Source organism: Capricornis sumatraensis, chromosome 1, assembly GCF_032405125.1.
Source record: "Capricornis sumatraensis isolate serow.1 chromosome 1, serow.2, whole genome shotgun sequence".
Classification (NCBI taxonomy): Eukaryota; Metazoa; Chordata; class Mammalia; order Artiodactyla; family Bovidae; genus Capricornis; species Capricornis sumatraensis.
This window is the reverse complement of record NC_091069.1, coordinates 108,106,438-108,124,402: the sequence shown is the minus strand read 5'-3', so window position 1 is coordinate 108,124,402 and position 17,965 is coordinate 108,106,438. Positions and strand designations below refer to the sequence as shown.

The window sequence follows — 17,965 nt, the reverse complement described above, 5'->3', positions numbered from 1 at the left end:
TATTGCTGAAGCCTGGCTTGGAGAATTTTGAGCATTACTTTACTAGCATGTGAGATGAGTGCAATTGTGCGGTAGTTTGAGCATTCTTTGGCATTGCCTTTCTTTGGGATTGGAATGAAAACTGACCTTTTCCAGTCCTGTGGCCACTGCTGAGTTTTCCAAATTTGCTGGCATATTGAGTGCAGCACTTTCACAGCATCATCTTTCAGGATTTGAAACAGCTCAACTAGAATTCCATCACCTCCACTAGCTTTGTTCATAGCGATGCTTTCTAAGGCCCACTTGACTTCACATTCCAAGATGTCTGGCTCTGGATTAGTGATCACATCATCATGATTATCTGGGTCGTGAAGATCTTTTTTGTACATACCCCTAGTACATTGCAAAGTGGCTTAGGATGCTTCTTCAGCCTTAGTGTCTTTCCCCACAAGGACTGTTTTCAGCGTCCTCAGACTGCTTTGAGAATCTGATAGGAGCACCATCAAAGGGCCAGGCACTCTGCAAAGTGCTTTACTTGTATCAAGCCATGTAGTCCTCCCAACAACCTTATAAAGGAGGTTCTGTGTGCTGTGTTTAGTTGCTCAGTCATGTCTGACTCATTGTGACCCCATGGACTGTAGCCTGCCAGGCTCCTCTGTCCATGGGATTCTCCAGACAAGAATACTGGAGTGGATTGCCATGCCCTCCTCTAGGGGATCTTCCTAACCCAAGGGTCGAACTCAGGTCTCCCACATTGTAGGCAGATTCTTGACCGTCTGAGCCACCAGGGAAGCCCGAGAATACTGGAGTGGGTAGATTATCCCTTCTCCAGTGGATCTTCCTGACTCAGGAACTGAACCAGCGTCTCCTGCATTGCAGGCAGATTCTTTACCAGCTGAACTACAGGGAAGCCCAAAGGAGGTGGTATTAGTAGCCCTATTTTTCATATGAAGAAAATGAGGCTCAGAACACGTATGTGACTGACTCATATCATGGCTGGTCAGTGGCAGAGCAGGGATTTTAATCCAGAAGCTCTTGCTCTAGAACTGAACTCTTAGCTGCTGGTCTGGAATGGTTCATTCAGAAAAATGCACCTTTGCTCCGATGTACCCATTAGCATGAAGTTCCATAGGTACACAGATGCCTGCAGCTGTGCACGGACTCAGGGAAAAATGATTCTCCCTGGAGGAACCCATATGGGCTGTGATACTGCCCTTGCTGCAGCCACTGCCGTCCTTATACCCCAAGTATAGATAATCTGGCAGCCCCTGCCCCCATAGGTGGAGAAGGCAATGGCACCCCACTCCAATACTCTTGCCTGGAAAATCCAATGGGTGGAGGAGCCTGGTGGGCTGCAGTCCATGGGGTCGCGAAGAGTCGGACACGACTGAGCGACTTCTCTTTGACTTTCCACTTTCATGCATTGGAGAAGGAAATGGCAACCCACTCCAGTATTCTTGCCTAGAGAATCCCAGGGATGGGGGAGCCTGGTGGGCTGCCATCTATGGGGTCCCACAGAGTCGGATATGACTGAAGCAACTTAGCAGCAGCCCCCATAGGGGTCCCATGCCAACAAGCAGTGGCCATCTCTCTCCATGTTGTTGCCGAGGCGGGTGCTCAGAGCCGCAGCTGTAAACACGTGGGCACGGTCTAAGAAAGGTCTGTGTGGAGCCCTGTCTCTGCTGGGGCGAGCCTTCCAGAACAGTGAACCCCCGCCCCACTCACTGCTTAAGGCTACTGTCTTCTGTTCTCTGATGTAGATCCTGGAAAACACTCCCGAAAACCACCCAGACCACAGCCACCTGAAGCACGCCCTGGAGAAGGCAGAGGAGCTGTGCTCCCAGGTGAACGAAGGGGTGCGGGAGAAGGAGAACTCGGACCGACTGGAGTGGATCCAGGCCCACGTGCAGTGTGAAGGCCTGTCGGAGGTAACACCTTAGATGGGACCTGGGCCGCCCCCTGAGTCTCAGCAGCCAGCCGGGAGGAGGACGAGAGAAATCATGAGTCGTCCTCTTCTGCGACCTCCAGTTTGCTAATCTCTCTCCAGCTGCATCTAATCTGTTGTTTAAGCCATCTACCAAGTTTTTAATTTCAGTTCTTTTCTTTATTTTTTGTTCTCAATTATTTTCTTTTACCTTTCCAGCAGTTCCAGTTATTTCTCTAACCTACTGGTTTTTCTTGTCTTGTTCCTTTCACAAATGGCCATTTTTAAATTTGTGTGAGAGCTGCATTGTGGTTACAAATTCTCAGTAATCACAACCAACCTTGTGGTTGGTTGGTTATGCCAAGTTAAAAAACAAGCAAATTTTCTTGCTATTCCCATCTGTACTGAGTTTACTTGTCATTCTTCCTTTGTGATACAGCTTTCTGGGATCTACTGTTATGTCCCTCACCTCATGCAGACACTAGATAGATCGCTTTTCTCCTTCTCCCCCCAATAGCCTTTAAAATGGAAGCTCAGGGTCACCAGATTTAAGAAAGACTCTCAAAGCTAAAGCCAGCTTTGGTGCTTGTGTATCTTCCAGGGTTCACATTTCCATGCCATTTTCTGCTTCTGCAAATTGGTTTTGCTTTTATTTTTATTTTTACCAGCTTGCTTGTGTTTAAAAAGTACAGTTCTATATTTTTTAATTCCATTTTAACATTTTTCATTTTTCATTTAACATTTAGGTTGAGTCAGAATCTTTAGTCCACGATACTGCCAGAAATACCCTCTTATAGTATTTGATTCTCTTCTTGACCCTAATCTTTCCCTTAGTCTCACCCACTCTGCTGTTCTCTCTTTGTACACACACACACACACACACACACACACACACACACACCCCACACACACATTCATGTACTTACACAATTCACTAGGATTTACCAAAATGCCTAGGCAGACCGTCTCCCTTACCCACACTCCCTGTGACTCTTTTCTTCTTACAAGCATCAGAGACATTCCCTACCTGAGGAAGTTACCCCACTGTTGCCTCCCTGCCCTACCTCCCGTCCCCCTTTAGCGCAGGTGTGGGATAAGCAAAGTTATGGAAGCAGCCATGTGGAGACCAAGGTGATGGATGTGGGTCCCCATTTTGGAACTGTGTTGACATGCAGTCCAGGGATAGTCACTGGTTGGTTGGCTGTTATTCATTCATTTATTCAGTGAGCATTTACTGAGCTCCTGGCCCATGAGCCTTGCTTGGTACTAAACACTGCTCAGTACTAACCACTGAGGACATGAAAATCAGTGAGATGTGACCTATCCCATCTCAAGAAACCTGCAGTCCTGGATCACTTAGAGGTCCAACATTTACAATGCAACGTGAGAACTGATGAGGCAGATCCAGGTGCCAAGTGCTGTTGGACACTCGACAAGGAGGAAGGAGCAGTCACGGAGGATTCAGTGACAGGTGGGAGGGGGTGAGACTTGGCTGCATGTTCAAGGATGAAGCTATCTTCCCAGGAAAGAATCCAGGGGGGGCACTTCAGTGGAGGCCTCAGCCTGAGCTGGGCGTGGGTGAGGAATGTAAGGTCACAGACGATGGGCTTTAAGACAAGTTGAAGGCAGGGCAAGGAAGAAGGACTGTGTGTCATTCCGAGGAGCACTAAGGGGATCCTGAGGACGGTGGACTTGAACTGCTCCTGGGTCTGCTGAGCTGAAGGGCCACTGCGCACTTTTTCTTTTTTAAAAAATGTTCTCTTATCTTTTTCTTTCTCTCTGTGTGTGTGTGTTTTTTTTTTTGGCTGCACCATGCGGAACGTAGGCTCTTAGTTCCCCAACCAGGGAGTCAACTCCACCCCAGCAGTGAAAGTGCCAAGTCCTAGCCCCTGGGCTGCTAGGGAATTCCCCGCACTGTGTACTTTTAAAGGGGCCCTTCCCTGAGTCTCATGGCCGCAGTCACAGGACTCAGTGAGGCCTGAGTCTTCATTATAAAACATTAAGAATAGGAACTTCCCTGGAAGGCCAGTGGTTAGGAATCCATAATTCCACTGCAGGGGGCACCAGTTTAGGGGGACTAAGACCCCACCTGCTTTGAGGCACAGCCAACGCCCCCCACAAAACCTTAAGAGTAAAATAAACTGTTGTCGTTTGCTTTCTGGGGTGTATGTACCCTCTTTGAAATAGACTGTTGTCCTTCTTCAGTGACCAGCCCTTCCTGACTGTTGTGCACCAGCTTTTTCTGTATGGCCTGTTTTGTCTGTATGGTCAGGATTTGTGGTCATGGGAACAAGGCATGTTGGCTTTCATTTTCTGGCCCAGATCTAAGCATACACCAGTGATTAAGTTTCACATAAATGCTGTCTTTGGCATTCTTGTCTTAAGATCAAGAACTATAAAGACGGTTTCCAATTCACATATGTTCAGTGTCAGCCTGAATAATTGGAGGCTCTGACCTTTGAGTAAGAATAAACCACACCACCTCTACGTCATCCAAGTGACTCACTGGATTCATTGCCCCAAGTGGCAAATAAAGAGGACTGGATTGACCTCAGGCTCTTGTTCAGAGGACCGCTCTTGGAAGGCTCCCTTTGGGGTGCCATCTTCAGTTGTTTGGGCTCCCTCAGATCCTTGGCGGGAGGTTGTTGGCACTCATTCCTCCTTGTGCCTGAGAGTGGGCTGGAGTGGCCACTCTCCTTTGAGGCCTGTAGGCCTCTGGTCACAGAGACGCTGTAGATTCTCTCTTCCACGCTAGAGGCAGCCAGCCTTCCCCACTAGAGGCAGCCAGCCTTCCACACTACAGGTAGCCAGCAACATCTCTTGGGGGACGTGTGTTGTGAACTCTTCATTAATACTCTTCAGGAGATGTGTAGGGTTCATAGCTGTGGAGAGCCTCAGCCTTGAAGGTTGCTGGATGGAGTGTACTCTTGGGGCCCGAGTGTGAGCAGGTGGAAACTCTGAAGGTCTGACTCCTGCCTCAATCATATTGCTTCTGAGGCACAGCTGTGGCCTTCCCCTCCCTCAGTCTCTCCTCCAGTAGCCAAAAGGGGGTCCTTAGTGAGGTCATATCTTCTACCGTTTCCTTCTGCCTCTTTAGAACCTGCTCACAGGAAATAATAGAACCCAGGGGGGATGGCAGAACATGAGATGGTAGAGCCAGGTGTGTGTGTGTGTGTGTGTGTGTGTGTGTGTGTGTGTGAAAGAACGTGAGATGACAGAGCCCAGAGGGATGGTAGAGCATAAGATGATAGTGCCCAGGGGGCTGACGGAGTGTGAGATGATGGAGCCCAGGGGTGGACAATAGGGCTGCATTTCAGCACTTAGAGCGGTCTCCCAGGTTTGGGAGGTGGCAGGAAGAGAGCCATCCCTCCCATCTTCAGGAGCAGTGAGCTGGGCGAGATCTATCGCGCACTAGCGCAGTTTCTGCTCTGCTTGGCTCTGAGGCCTCCGGCCGCACCACCCAGTGCACCCGCGCGGTAGGGGCCTGCACTCACGCTGCGCCCTGGACAGTGGCGTTTGTCCTGTGGAACTGTGCAGAGAGAGGGCGCTGTCTCCAGCAGCAGGCACGACCCTTTGAGCCTGTGTGGGCCATGGTTGGGACGGTTCATGCCGCCTCCGGTGGACCAGCCTGCACGCAGAGTGCGCTCATCAAGGACGGAGGGCTTTCTTCCTGCTGCCCCGTTTCCCCGATGAATAAAAGGGAGAAAAGTCACGCTGAGACACTAGACCTCAAGAAGGGCACTAGGAATCATCCAGGGTTCATCCTGACACACGCAGTCTCCCGAACCACACCTTTAACTTCTTGGCGCCCAAAGCCCCTGCCTGAAGTCTTCAAAGCCATCCTCGATCTGAGCCTAAGATACGGGCCTCAGATTCTGATGGAGCCCACAGCTTTCAGATGCGGAAAAACAAACGAACAAAAAAACAACCACAACGTAAAAACGACCTCACTCCATCGTGTCTTCTTTGGGTTTTGTTTCCTTTCCTCAGCAACTTGTGTTCAATTCTGTGACCAACTGCTTGGGGCCGCGCAAGTTCCTGCACAGTGGGAAGCTCTACAAGGCCAAGAGCAACAAGGAGCTGTACGGCTTCCTCTTCAACGACTTCCTGCTGCTGACCCAAATCATCAAGCCCCTGGGCTCCTCGGGCACCGACAAAGTCTTCAGCCCCAAATCAAACCTGCAGTATAAAATGTACAAAACAGTACGTCCAACTCTAGACTGCAACACCAGGTTTGATGTTGAGGGGAGGAGAGCATGTCTAAAGGGAGTCAGTGTTTGAGCAGGCTTTGGGGTCTGTGGCACAGAGGAGGTGAGGCAGGATTCAGGGGGACCACAAGCACGGGTCCAGCAGCTATCAAAAAAGGCGTGTGCGTGTTGAGTTGGTCAGTTGGGTCCGACTCTTTGAGATCTGATGAGCTATAGCCCGCCAGGCTCCTCTGTCCATGGGATGTCCCAGAAAAGAATACTGGAGCGGGTTGCCGTTTCCTTCTCCAGGCCCAGGGATGGAGCCTGTGTCTCCTGCTTGGCAGGTGGATTCTTTACCACTGAGCCACCATGGGAACCCGTCAGAAAAAGAACAATACTCAGTTCAATTGACAAACATCTGCTAGCTGCCAAGCGGCTGCTGTAGGTCCCCTTGGGTGTGACTAAGGCATGCCCTGTCCTGATGGGGCTCACAGTCCACTGTACCGATGAGGCAGGCGTGGGAAAACTCTGGACTAGAACTTCAGCGTCCACTTCCCAAACATTCCCAGACGCCCTCCAAACTTCTCAAGATGGCGTGGAACATCTGTGCCCCTCATCTTTCCCAACAAAAGCCAATATAAATAATCCATGTGTAGACAGCTTCCGCGAGCTGTTTATTTGGTCCGCTTCTCTGTGTAGGGCTGTGTTTGTGTGTTTTCGTGTCATAGGGTATTGTTTTTCTAAATTTATCTCTGTGGGGGTGTTTTCACAGAGGAATTTTCTCTGAAGCAGCAGTTAGCTTTCTTTCGGGAAAAAGAACAATGTACTTATGTAGATTGTCACTAGCAGCTTTGTATGAACAACTTGGAGGGAGTTGCTTGGAGGTAGAGTTGATGGGGGTTTCCCTGGTGGCTCAGATGGTATAGAATCCACCTGCAATGCAGGAGACCTGGATTCGATTCCTGGTTCAGGAAGATCCTCTGGAGAAGGGAGTGGCTACCCACTTCCATATTCTTGCCTGGAGAATTAGATGGACAGAGGAGACTGGCAGGCTGTGGGGATGACAGAGGATGAGATGGCTGGATGGCATCACTGACTCAATGGACATGAGTCTGAGTAGGCTCCGGGAGTTGGTGATGGACAGGGAAGCCTGGCGTGCTGCAGTCCACGGGGTCGCAAAGAGTCGGATACGACTGAGCAACTAACACTTCCTAAATACATAATACATCTAAAGTTGATGGAGATTGTTTGCTGACTAGTATATACCATGGAAAAAACAAACGTATCAGTTCTTATTCTGGAGGACTTTAGAAATACCTGCAATACCATCCAGCCCACTTATCACTCTAGTACTTCTCCAGCTCATTTGAAAACTTAACTTCGCATAAAACCCTGCTATGTCGATGTTTGTAGCAGAGCACTCCTTAAGTGTGGGCTGCTGCCCATAGCGACTTCCTTCTAAAGACTTCAGTATGAAAAGTGGGGAAGTAAAAATGAAAATTCACAAGTAGAAACCTGGGAAATAATACCTTAGCCAGATGAGGGATAAAAAGTGCCTGCAAAATGGAGGCGGTGGGTGAGAATCCATATTTACAATTTCCATTTATCTGAAAATTGATATTAACACTTATTCAGTTCAGTTCAGTCGCTCAGTCGTGTCTGACTCTTTGCGACCCCATGGACTGCAGCACGCCAGGCTTCCCTGTCCATCACCAACTCCCGGAGTTTACCCAAACTCATGCCCATTGAGTCGGTGATGCCATCCAGCCATCTCATCCTCTGTCATCCCCTTCTCTTCCTGCCCTTAATCTTTCCCAGCATCAGGGTCTTTTCCAATGAGTCCCTTATCATTCCTAATAAAATTGTTATTTCAGTATGGTTTACTGAAACCACCGCCACCCCCCAGACACAAACAGACACACCCCTCGCCTTCATGTGCACCTGAGCACACACACGTCCTCACAGACCCCCAACCTGGTCTTGTAATGCCCATGCATTATTTTTCAGCCTATTTTCCTAAATGAGGTTCTAGTGAAGTTGCCCACTGACCCTTCTGGGGATGAACCCATCTTCCACATTTCCCACATTGACCGAGTCTACACCCTCCGAGCAGAGAGCATAAACGAGAGGTAAGACCTGCCTCCTCCCTGGCCCTGGGCGCCTGGGTGGGTTCCACCAGGTGTAGGATGCATGTGGGACAGTTAATTAATCAGCGGGTGCCAACATCCCCTCACTTGCAGCGCCATCCCCTCTGGCTGGAGGTCGGGGTGGGGCATGCAGTGAAGTGGTCTTAGTTCATTTTTCCAGCGTCTTTCAAAAGTTAACTTTTCAAAAGGAAATACATTGAAATGCATCTGGCTTGAGAATTTTTTGAACAGCAATTTTCAGTATTCTTTGAGATAATGGAGGCTCTCCCGTTTCCCAAAGTTTCCCAGGTGGCAGAAACTAATAGGAAAATGATTTGGGGGTTAGAGGACCTCCCAATCCTGACCCCCTTGATGTCTGGCTCCCTTGGACAGACATCCTGGATCCTAGAAGCTGAGGGCATGTTTGCCTTAATCAGGGCTCCGCCCTGGAGCCTAATGAAACAGATTATTTTTCTGAAGGGTGAACTTGACACAAGACCAACAACATTCCAAGAGCATTTGTGCCAAGCAAGGAATTGGCTAAAGTTATCGTGCATATGGTTCTCAGAGAAATGGGAAAGAAAAAAATCACGCCAGAATGCTTTCCTAGTGTACGTTTGCTCCTTCACAGAAAGCGGCTGCTTATCTGGGAAATGGTTTCTTTCTTTGGATGGTTTAGTGAGAGAGATCCTTCTAGCCTTCTCGGATTAGGCAAATTTGTGATGTTTTTCAGTAAGGAAAGAAGAGGAGCTGTTGTGAGCAAGATAGCAACAGCGTTTATCATTGCAGATTTCCTTCCATGGGGACACAAACCCAGGTTTGGAGCAAATCAATAAAAACATCACTCGTGCCTTTGTTATCAATGGTAGAAATCATCCTTAGGGCCATGTGACATAAAACCAGACTCTCTATGCTGAGCCTTTGTTGTAAAAATCAAACGAACAAAGCAGAGTCCTGGAAACTGAATGGGTACCGACCTGACACCTGAGTTCTGTCTCTTTCTTTCCAAGGACTGCCTGGGTGCAGAAAATCAAAGCAGCTTCTGAGCTCTACATAGAGACAGAGAAGAAGAAGCGGGAGAAGGCGTACCTGGGTAACACATAGCTGGGCAGCGGGGCCCTGGGAATCCCGCAGAGATGGGGGGCAGAGAGCCATCCGGTCAGGCCCAGAACCCTTCGAGAGCTGGAAGGCAGACCTGGGGGCTGAGGAAAGCCTGAGGGTGGGGGCAGGTGGAAGAGGGAGGGCAGGGCATAGGGCGAGGGGTGGAGGGCGGATTCCAGGATCGAGGAAGCAAGAGTTTAAGGGAGGAAGGGGAGACTTGTTCTTGAAGAAGGGCATAAAATAAATCACGAGGCAAACCGGAAATACTGCGAACGTTAAACAGGAGCATTTTGTGTTGTTTTTCCTCCCATCACAGTCCGCTCCCAAAGAGCCACAGGCATCGGAAGGTTGATGGTGAATGTGGTTGAAGGCATTGAGCTGAAACCCTGTCGCTCACATGGTAAGGGCCCTGGAAACCCCCTCTAGCATGTGTGAGTGGCGGAAGCCTTTGCTGCATCTCCTCCACTTGGCTTTACTTTATTTTCTAAAATTAATTTTTACTGGACGATAGTGGCTTTAGGGGCTTTCCAGGTGGCTCAGTGGTAAAGAATCCACCAGCTAATTCAGGAGACACAGGAAATTTGGGCTCGATCCCTGGGTGAGGAAGATCCCCTGGAGAAGGAAATGGTAACCCAATATTCTTGCCTGGGAAATCCCATGGACAGAGGAGCCTGGAGGGCTACAGTCCACAGGGTGGCAAAGACTTGGACATGATTGCGCACACACACAGATAATTGCTTTACAATGTTATGTTAGTTTCTACTGTACAGCAAAGTGAATCAATTATATGAATGTATTTATCCCCTCTCCTTTGGCTTTCCTTCCCATTTAGGTTACCACAGAGGGTTGAGTCCACCTGGCTTTAAAACAAATTGGTCCTTAATCCTAAATTTCCTTCCAGACTTGGTTATTCCCATCCACTGTTTTGCCTTCTAGAGAGATCTGAGTGGCTGCCTTTTCACAACACGTCAGCCCCCTTGTATCTGTAGATTCCACACCTGCAGATTCAACTAACTGCAGAACAAAAATATTTGGAAACATTTTTGAAATTTCAAAACAGCAGAACTTGAATTTGCCACACACCAGCAACTATTTACATAGTGATTTCACTGTATTTCCATTTTTCTAATGTTTTCGCTCTGCAATTGGTTGAATCTGCAGATATGGAATCTACAGATAGAGGGGTTGACTGTGTTGTCAGAGGGCAGCCACTCAGATCTCTCTGGAAGGCAAAACAGTGGATGGGAATAACCCAGTGTGGAAGGAAATTTAGGATTAGGGGCCAGTTTGTTTTAAAGCCAGGAGGACTCAACGCTCTGTGGTAAGCTAAGTGGGAAGGAAATCCAAAGAGGGGATAAATGTATACAAATAGCTGATTCACTTTGCTGTACAGCAGAAACTAACAGAACATTGTAAAGCAATTATCTGTGTGTGTGCTCAGTTGCTCAATCACGTCCAACTCTCTGCAACCCCAGGGACTGTAGCCCTCCAGGCTCCGCTGTCCATGGGCTTCCCAGGTGGTGCTGCTGGTAAAGAACCTGCCTGCCAGTGCAGGAGACAGAGAGACATGGGTTCGCACCCTGGCTCAGGGAGATCTCCTGGAGACTAAGCATGGCAGGCCACTCCAGTCTTCTTCCTGGACAATCCCATGGACAGAGGGACCTGGTGGGCTACAGTCCATGGCGTCACACAGAGTCGGACACGACTGAGCGACTTAGCACAGCCCTACACTGTATTAGGTATTGTATATAACCTGGGGATGATTTCAGGTAGATGGAGGATATGGGCAGGTTTATGCTAGACCATTTTATATAAGGGACTTGAGCCTCCAAGGATTTTTGTATCTGTGGGGTTGAGGACCCAATCCCTGTAGATACTGAGGGGTGATTGCAGATTTGGCACAATCTAAGCTACGGTGATGGACAGGGAGGCCTGGCGTGCTGTGATTCATGGGGTCGCAAAGAGTCGGACACGACCGAGCAACTGTACTGAACTGAACTGAAGCTAAAGTGGGGAGACAGGGAAGATTTAGTTTTGAAGCCCACTTATGTGATAAAGTATGATGAATATTTAAGTGTTAATATAGTCTAAGATGCTGGATTATGTGTTTTCCTCTGGATTCTCTGTCTTATGCTGCCTCTTAACCACGGCTTTGGGGGGGAGGTTGGAATGAGGGGTGTAGAGGGAAGAGGTGCCCCGGGGCTGTGGCCCTGCCACAGGCACCCAGAAGAGCTGGGCCCTGTCCCCTCCAGGGAAGAGTAACCCATACTGCGAGGTGACCATGGGGTCCCAGTGTCACATTACCAAGACGATCCAGGACACTCTGAATCCCAAGTGGAATTCCAACTGCCAGTTCTTCATCAGAGACCTGGAGCAGGAGGTGCTGTGCATCACCGTGTTTGAGAGGGACCAGTTCTCGCCAGATGGTGAGTAGACAGCGGCCCTGGGCACTCTGCCCTTTCCCTGCCCCTTGGCTTTCATGGATAGGCGTTTTCTCCCTGGGAACTTGCTGTGCAGAATTTCCTGGGCTTCCTGCTGGAGAGATGAGGTTGGCCTCCCCTGGGAAAAGGCCTTCACTGATGCCAGAGCATCTCAGAGGAGGTGGACAAAGTGTGCTTGGTCTAGAGTGGTCCAGCTTCCCTAGGACAAAGAACACGGTCCCGTGCTTCCCTAAAGCAGATAACTGCAGAGAGACAGGGCTGTACCCTCAAAGCCTCTGCCTAATTCTTTAGTCCTTGGCTAAAAGCTTTGGTGAAAATGGATAAAACTATCCAGTTGAGCAAGAAGAGTATTAGTGCACAAATAATGTGGCAGCATTAATCAGTGCCCTTCGGGTGACATTTCAGCTTAATCAAAGGAATGAAATTATGTTGGGTGCATCATTGCTTCAATCAACTTCCTGTTTCTGCTTGAAGCTGGAAAAAAAAAAAAAGGGTCTGGCCAACGATTCCAAGACACTTGTATCTATCTTCCTCAATCCAATAAAAATAAGAGAGTAAGTTCAAAGATTATGGCCTCACCTTGATTATATTCAAGGGAGGATAACTGAAGGCTAGGAGTGAGGATCCAGTGCAGACATGATCCGTGCAAGGCTTAAATTGCTCCATGCGGCTTTTCTCTTTTATAGTATTTTCATATGAATTAGTTCATTGTGAGTTAGTTACTAATAATTATGGCCCAGAGGTGGTCACATAGCTGGCTAAATGTTAGAGCATGACCAGAACACTCTACCAAGGGAAGCTTTCATGCAAAGATGGGCTCAATAAAGGACAGAAATGGTCTGGACCTAACAGAGGCAGAAGATATTAAGAAGAGGTGCCAAGAACACACAGAAGAGCTATACAAAGAAGATCTTCATGACCCAGATAATCACAGTGGTGTGATCACTAACCTGGAGCCAGACATCCTGGAATGCGAAGTCAAGTGGGCCTTGGGAAACATCACTACAAACAAAGCTCGTGGAGGTGATGGAATTCCAGGTGAGCTATTTCAAATCCTAAAAGATGATGCTGTGAAAGTGCTGCACTCAATATGCCAGCAAATTTGGAAAACTCAGCAGTGGCCACAGGACTGGAAAAGGTCAGTTTTCATTCCAATCCCAAAGAAAGGCAATGCCAAAGAATGCTCAAACTACCACACAATTGCACTCATCTCACACGCTAGCAAAGTAATGCTAAAATTCTCGAAGCCAGGCTTCAACAGTATGTGAACCATGAATTTCCAGATGTTCAAACTGGATTTAGAAAAGGCAGAGGAACAAAAGGCAGTTGGATCAAATTGCCAACATCCATTGGATCATCAAAAAAGCAAGAGAGTTCCAGAAAAACATCTATTTCTACTTTATTGATTGTGCCAAAGCCTTTGACTGTGTAGATCACAACAAACTGTGGGAAATTCTTCAAGAGACGGGAATACTAGACCATGTGACCTGCCTCCTGAGAAATCTGTATACAGGTCAGGAAGCAACAGTTAGAACTGGACATGGAACAACAGACTGGTTCCAAATAGGGAAAGGAGTATGTCAAGGCTGTATATTGTCACCCTGATTATTTAACTTATATGCAGAGTACATTATGAAAAAAATTCCAGTCTGGATGAAGCACAAGCTGGAATCAAGATTACTGGGAGAAATGTCAATAACCTCAGAGATGCAGATGACATGACCCTTAGGGCAGAAAGTGAAGAAGAACTAAAGAGCTTCTTGATGAAAGTGAAAGAGGAGAGTGAAAAGTTGGCTTAAAACTCAACATTCAGAAAACTAAGATCATGGCTTTTGGTCCCATCACTTCATGGCAAATAGATGGGGAAACAATGGAAACAGTGGCAGACTTTATTTTCTTGGGCTCCAAAATCGCTGCAGATGGTCACTGCAGGGATGAAATTAAAAGACACTTGCTCCTTGGAAGAAAAGTTATGACCAACCTAAATAGCATATTAAAAAGCAGAGACATTACTTTGCCCACAAATATCTGTCTAGTCAAAGCTATAGTTTTTCCAGTAGTCATGTATGGATGTGAGAGTTGGACTATAAAGAACACTGAGTGTTGAAGAACTGATGCTTTTGAACTGTGGTGTTGGAGAAGACTCTTGAGAGTCCCTTGGACTGCAAGGAGATCCAACCAGTCCATCCTAAAGGAGATCAGTCTTGGGTGTACATTAGAAGGACTGATGTTGAAGCTGAAGCTCCAATACTCTGGCCACCTGATGGGAAGAACTGACTCATTGGAAAAGACCCTGATGCTGGGAAAGATTGAAGGCAGGAGGAGAAGGGAAAGACAGAGGATGAGATGGTTGGATGGCATCACCAACTCTATGGACATGAGTTTGACTATACTCTGGGAGTTGGTGATGGACAGGGAGGCCTGGCGTGCCGTGGTCCATGGTGTTGCAAAGAGTCAGACGTGACTGAGTGACTGAACTGAACTGACTAAGAACAGTGTGACTCAAGTCTGGACTCTTAACCATGGTGCTTCACTGGCAATTTTTATTCTGATAAATAAAGACGAGGTTGAATTTTTTTTATTAAATACTGAAATATCATGACACAATGGCAGTGCCACGAGGGTTTCAGTTGCAAACCCTAGTGTACCTCTTGTTTCAGAGGTTATTCCTGAAATGCACAAGGGGCGACATGCACTGGTATTGTCTACCAGAAAAAGTTCCCAGGTTTTAAACCTTGAAAGAAAAGCTATTTCCTGTACAAGAGTGCCTGGATCATAGTATATTATCAATTGCTGAATTGCTGAATGAAAAAAAGGAAGGAATTGTCTGGAAGCCCCTTTGGTACCATCATTTTAATGCATAGCATTAAAAAAATTTCAAACATTCGCATGTCCATTACTGACTCTCTCTCTCTCTCTCTCTCTCTCTCTCTCTCTCTCTCTCTCTATATATATATATATATATATATATATATATATATATATATATATAATTTTTTTTGATCCTGCCATGTGGCATGCAGGATCTTAGTTCTCAGACAAAAGATCAACCTGTGCCTTCTACAGTGGAAGCTCTGCACCCTAACCACGGAACCACCCGGGAAGTCCCTGACACTCAATATTTGATGAAGAGTAGTGTTGAAGGACTTCCCTGGAGGTCCAGTGGTTAAGACTCTGGGCTTCAGATTTGATCCCTGGTTGGAGAACAAAGATCCCACATGCTGCATGGTGTAGCCCCACCCCAAAAAATGGTGGTGTTGAGATTGTCCTGGGAGCACAGCTGGGAGCCTATGGCTCCTGTGCTATCACCTCCTCCCCACCAGATAAATAAGTGAAGAGATAAAAAAGAAACAGCTGACTTTCCCCTGAGAGATTTCTTTAAATTTCATATACATTGCAAATTGCGCAGCGGATATGATATCCGGTTTTGCATTGCCTCCCAGGAAGCTCCCGGCCCTTTAGGGGCCCATTGGGTGCAAGGAAAAAGTCTGTATTTTGAGTTTCTTCTAGACTCTTCTTCATCCCCAGCCCAGTACCTTTTTGTTTTCACTCCATTTAAAAATGATGCTGTCACTGTAGTCCCTGGATTCCAAGAAACTAACTCCCTTTTGAAGAAGAGAGAGGGTAACACCTCTTTGGGACACTCCCAATATGCCAGGTACCTGCCTTGATGAGAAAGAATCCTCTCTGAGGAGGGTCTGTGTGTCTGTCCTTTCAGATTTTTTGGGCCGGACGGAGATCCGCGTGGCCGACATCAAGAAGGACCAGGGCTCCAAGGGTCCAGTTACGAAGTGTCTCCTGCTGCACGAAGTTCCCACAGGAGAGATCGTGGTCCGCTTAGACCTGCAGTTGTTCGATGAGCCGTAGGGAGCCCACCCAGGGCGTGCTTGGCAGAACTCCAGCCCGAGGCAGCAGATGCTGCCTGTCTGGAAACAGCATGGCTTTTCGAGGACCGGCGTTTGGTGTTTAGCCACAGGGCAACAGGGCAGAGAAGACAGGCCCCTCCAAGTTTCTGGGACTACTTCTCGACAATCCTCCCCACTAAATCATTTCCCATGTTAGGAAACAGGACTGTGTTTTCCTTTGTCCTCACTGCGGGGCTCATCGTGGCTTCTAGGGTCTTTGAAGTCCCATCGCCCTCCAACTACGTTTGGTGGGGTGTCTGGCCCGTCCCTGGGCCTGAGGCTTGAGTCTGGTTACTGTAAAATAGGTTCATAAATGCAATGTCTGTATTTTTGGAGAACTCATGGGACCCTCCTGCTTCTTACCTCCACCAGCCTCCAAGCAGGCCCTCCAGGATGCCTAGTCCTTGGTGTGTTTAGAAATGATCCCGCTGATCATGTCATTGCTTCAGAATCTCATTTCCCCACTGCGACCTCACTGGAAATGCTGCCCTGGGTCTGATCACTTGGGGAGATGGTCTTCTGATCAGATGCTGGTCTAATCCATGGAAGATTCTGGCAGGCGTGTTGTTAGGGTTTCTCCAGCCTCCACCACGTCTTTTTACTGGTAGCTGTCAATGGAAACTATCCCTGGCTACTGCTAGGTGGCCTGATCCTGGTTTCCCGCACCCCTGGAAGGGGGTTAAGGGAGGTTGTCTACCTAGTTATACTCTGCGGGACTAGGTCGCTGTAGCTCACCTGAAAGGCTGTTGACGATGTTATTGGGTCCTCATCTCCAGCCCCGCTGGACATTCCCTTTCTGCTTGGAGGTCCTGTGTTTCAGGACAAGAGTGGTTGCTGGTGACCAGCTCTGAGCCTCCTCCTGCCTGCTTGTCATGGGCGATTTCCACACGTGGCTTTGATACGTTCCTCCCGAAGGTGTCCCCAAGGTGTGCAAAGGAAAACTGACAATCCACGGAGGAAAACTATTACTGTGGTGGGGGAGAGACGTTAGGAGCAGGCAAGCCCCTCGGTTCCAGGGAAGGAGACCTGAGACTCCTTCCCAAAGCCCGCCGTACACAGCCAACCTCTCAGTAACGGCAGGACACACTGCGTGTTGTCAGAATCAGGAGCGTATGACCACGTGCCAAGTTTGGTTTGAGTTCTTTTTTGTTTTTAAATTGTTAGTGGAGTATAGCTGGTTTACACTGCAGTGTCGGTCTCTGCTGTACAGCAGTCAACCGTCCATGCATATTCGTATGTCCCCTCTGCTCTGGGTTTCCTTCCCATTCAGGTCGCTGCAGAGCTCTGAGTGGAGCTCCTCGTGTACAGTGGGCTCTCACCAGTTACCCATTTTATCCAGGGTAGTGTATAAATATATGGCAATCCCAGTCTCCCAATCCACGCCCCCACCCGCCGCCTCCTTCTCCCTCAGTATCCACCCATCTGTTCTCTATGTCCTTATCGCATAAGACCATCGATACCACCTTTCTAGATGCCACATACATACGCTAATATGTGATACTTGTTTTTCTCTCTCTGACTTCACTCTATCTGACCGTCTCTAGGTCCATCCACATCTCTGCAAACAGCCACAGTTTCGTTCCTTTTTGTGGCTGAGTAATGCCAGTTTGAGTTCTTTCGGTTTTTCTCCTTAAATGCCAGGAGATAGGCTGGATGGCTAGGTAAGAACTTGATTTGCTCATGACAAGCGTGGATCGTACTTTGTTTGCATGTTGACGCTCCCACAATCCCAGTTTGTCGTTTTTTCATGAAATGTTCATTGCATGTTCTCTCAGTCCTGGAATCTAGCTTTCCTGGGTAAGACGGTGTTCTCCTTGATTGCAGACCCTTAGAATTTAATTAGGATTGTAGAAATGCATTCTGAAGATAGCATTGGCACTTCCCTGCTGGTTCCAGTGGTTAAGACTGCCCTTCCACTGCTGGGGGTCCAGGTTCCAGCCCTGGTTGGGAAACAGACCCTGCATGCCACGTGGTGTGGCCAAAAAAGAGGAGAAAAAAAAAAAAAAAAAAAGATAGTGAACTACCCACTTTGCTGGGAACTGAATATGTCATGTCACTTTTTGCCATAAGAGCTCTGTCATCATTCAAGCAATTTTTAAAATGTATGTGTCAGAAAGGGCAACAAAGTTTACATTTCATACTTTTAAGATACACCTTATTATTTATTTATTAAAGATAGTGTAGACTTTTGTATCAAGAACAACAGACATAGTATTTTTTGAAACTGGAAGATCTACCCTTTAGTTAGTAACTCTCAGCTGAAGACCTTAGAGGCCAAGTTCATCTTCAAGCGTGCATTCAT

General features: G+C 47.7%; 1 protein-coding gene across 1 annotated transcript in view; it reads left to right on the top strand.

Moving 5' to 3' along the window:
• Positions 1-15,625, top strand: part of ITSN1 (intersectin 1) — a 249,749-nt gene extending 234,124 nt beyond the window's left edge. The window contains exons 34-40 of the mRNA XM_068973388.1: positions 1,740-1,907; positions 5,894-6,106; positions 8,098-8,219; positions 9,227-9,309; positions 9,634-9,717; positions 11,570-11,743; positions 15,477-15,625. Of these exons, the coding sequence (XP_068829489.1) occupies positions 1,740-1,907; positions 5,894-6,106; positions 8,098-8,219; positions 9,227-9,309; positions 9,634-9,717; positions 11,570-11,743; positions 15,477-15,625 (993 nt within the window). The remainder of the gene's footprint in view (positions 1-1,739; positions 1,908-5,893; positions 6,107-8,097; positions 8,220-9,226; positions 9,310-9,633; positions 9,718-11,569; positions 11,744-15,476) is intronic.
• Positions 15,626-17,965: the final 2,340 nt, after the last annotated feature.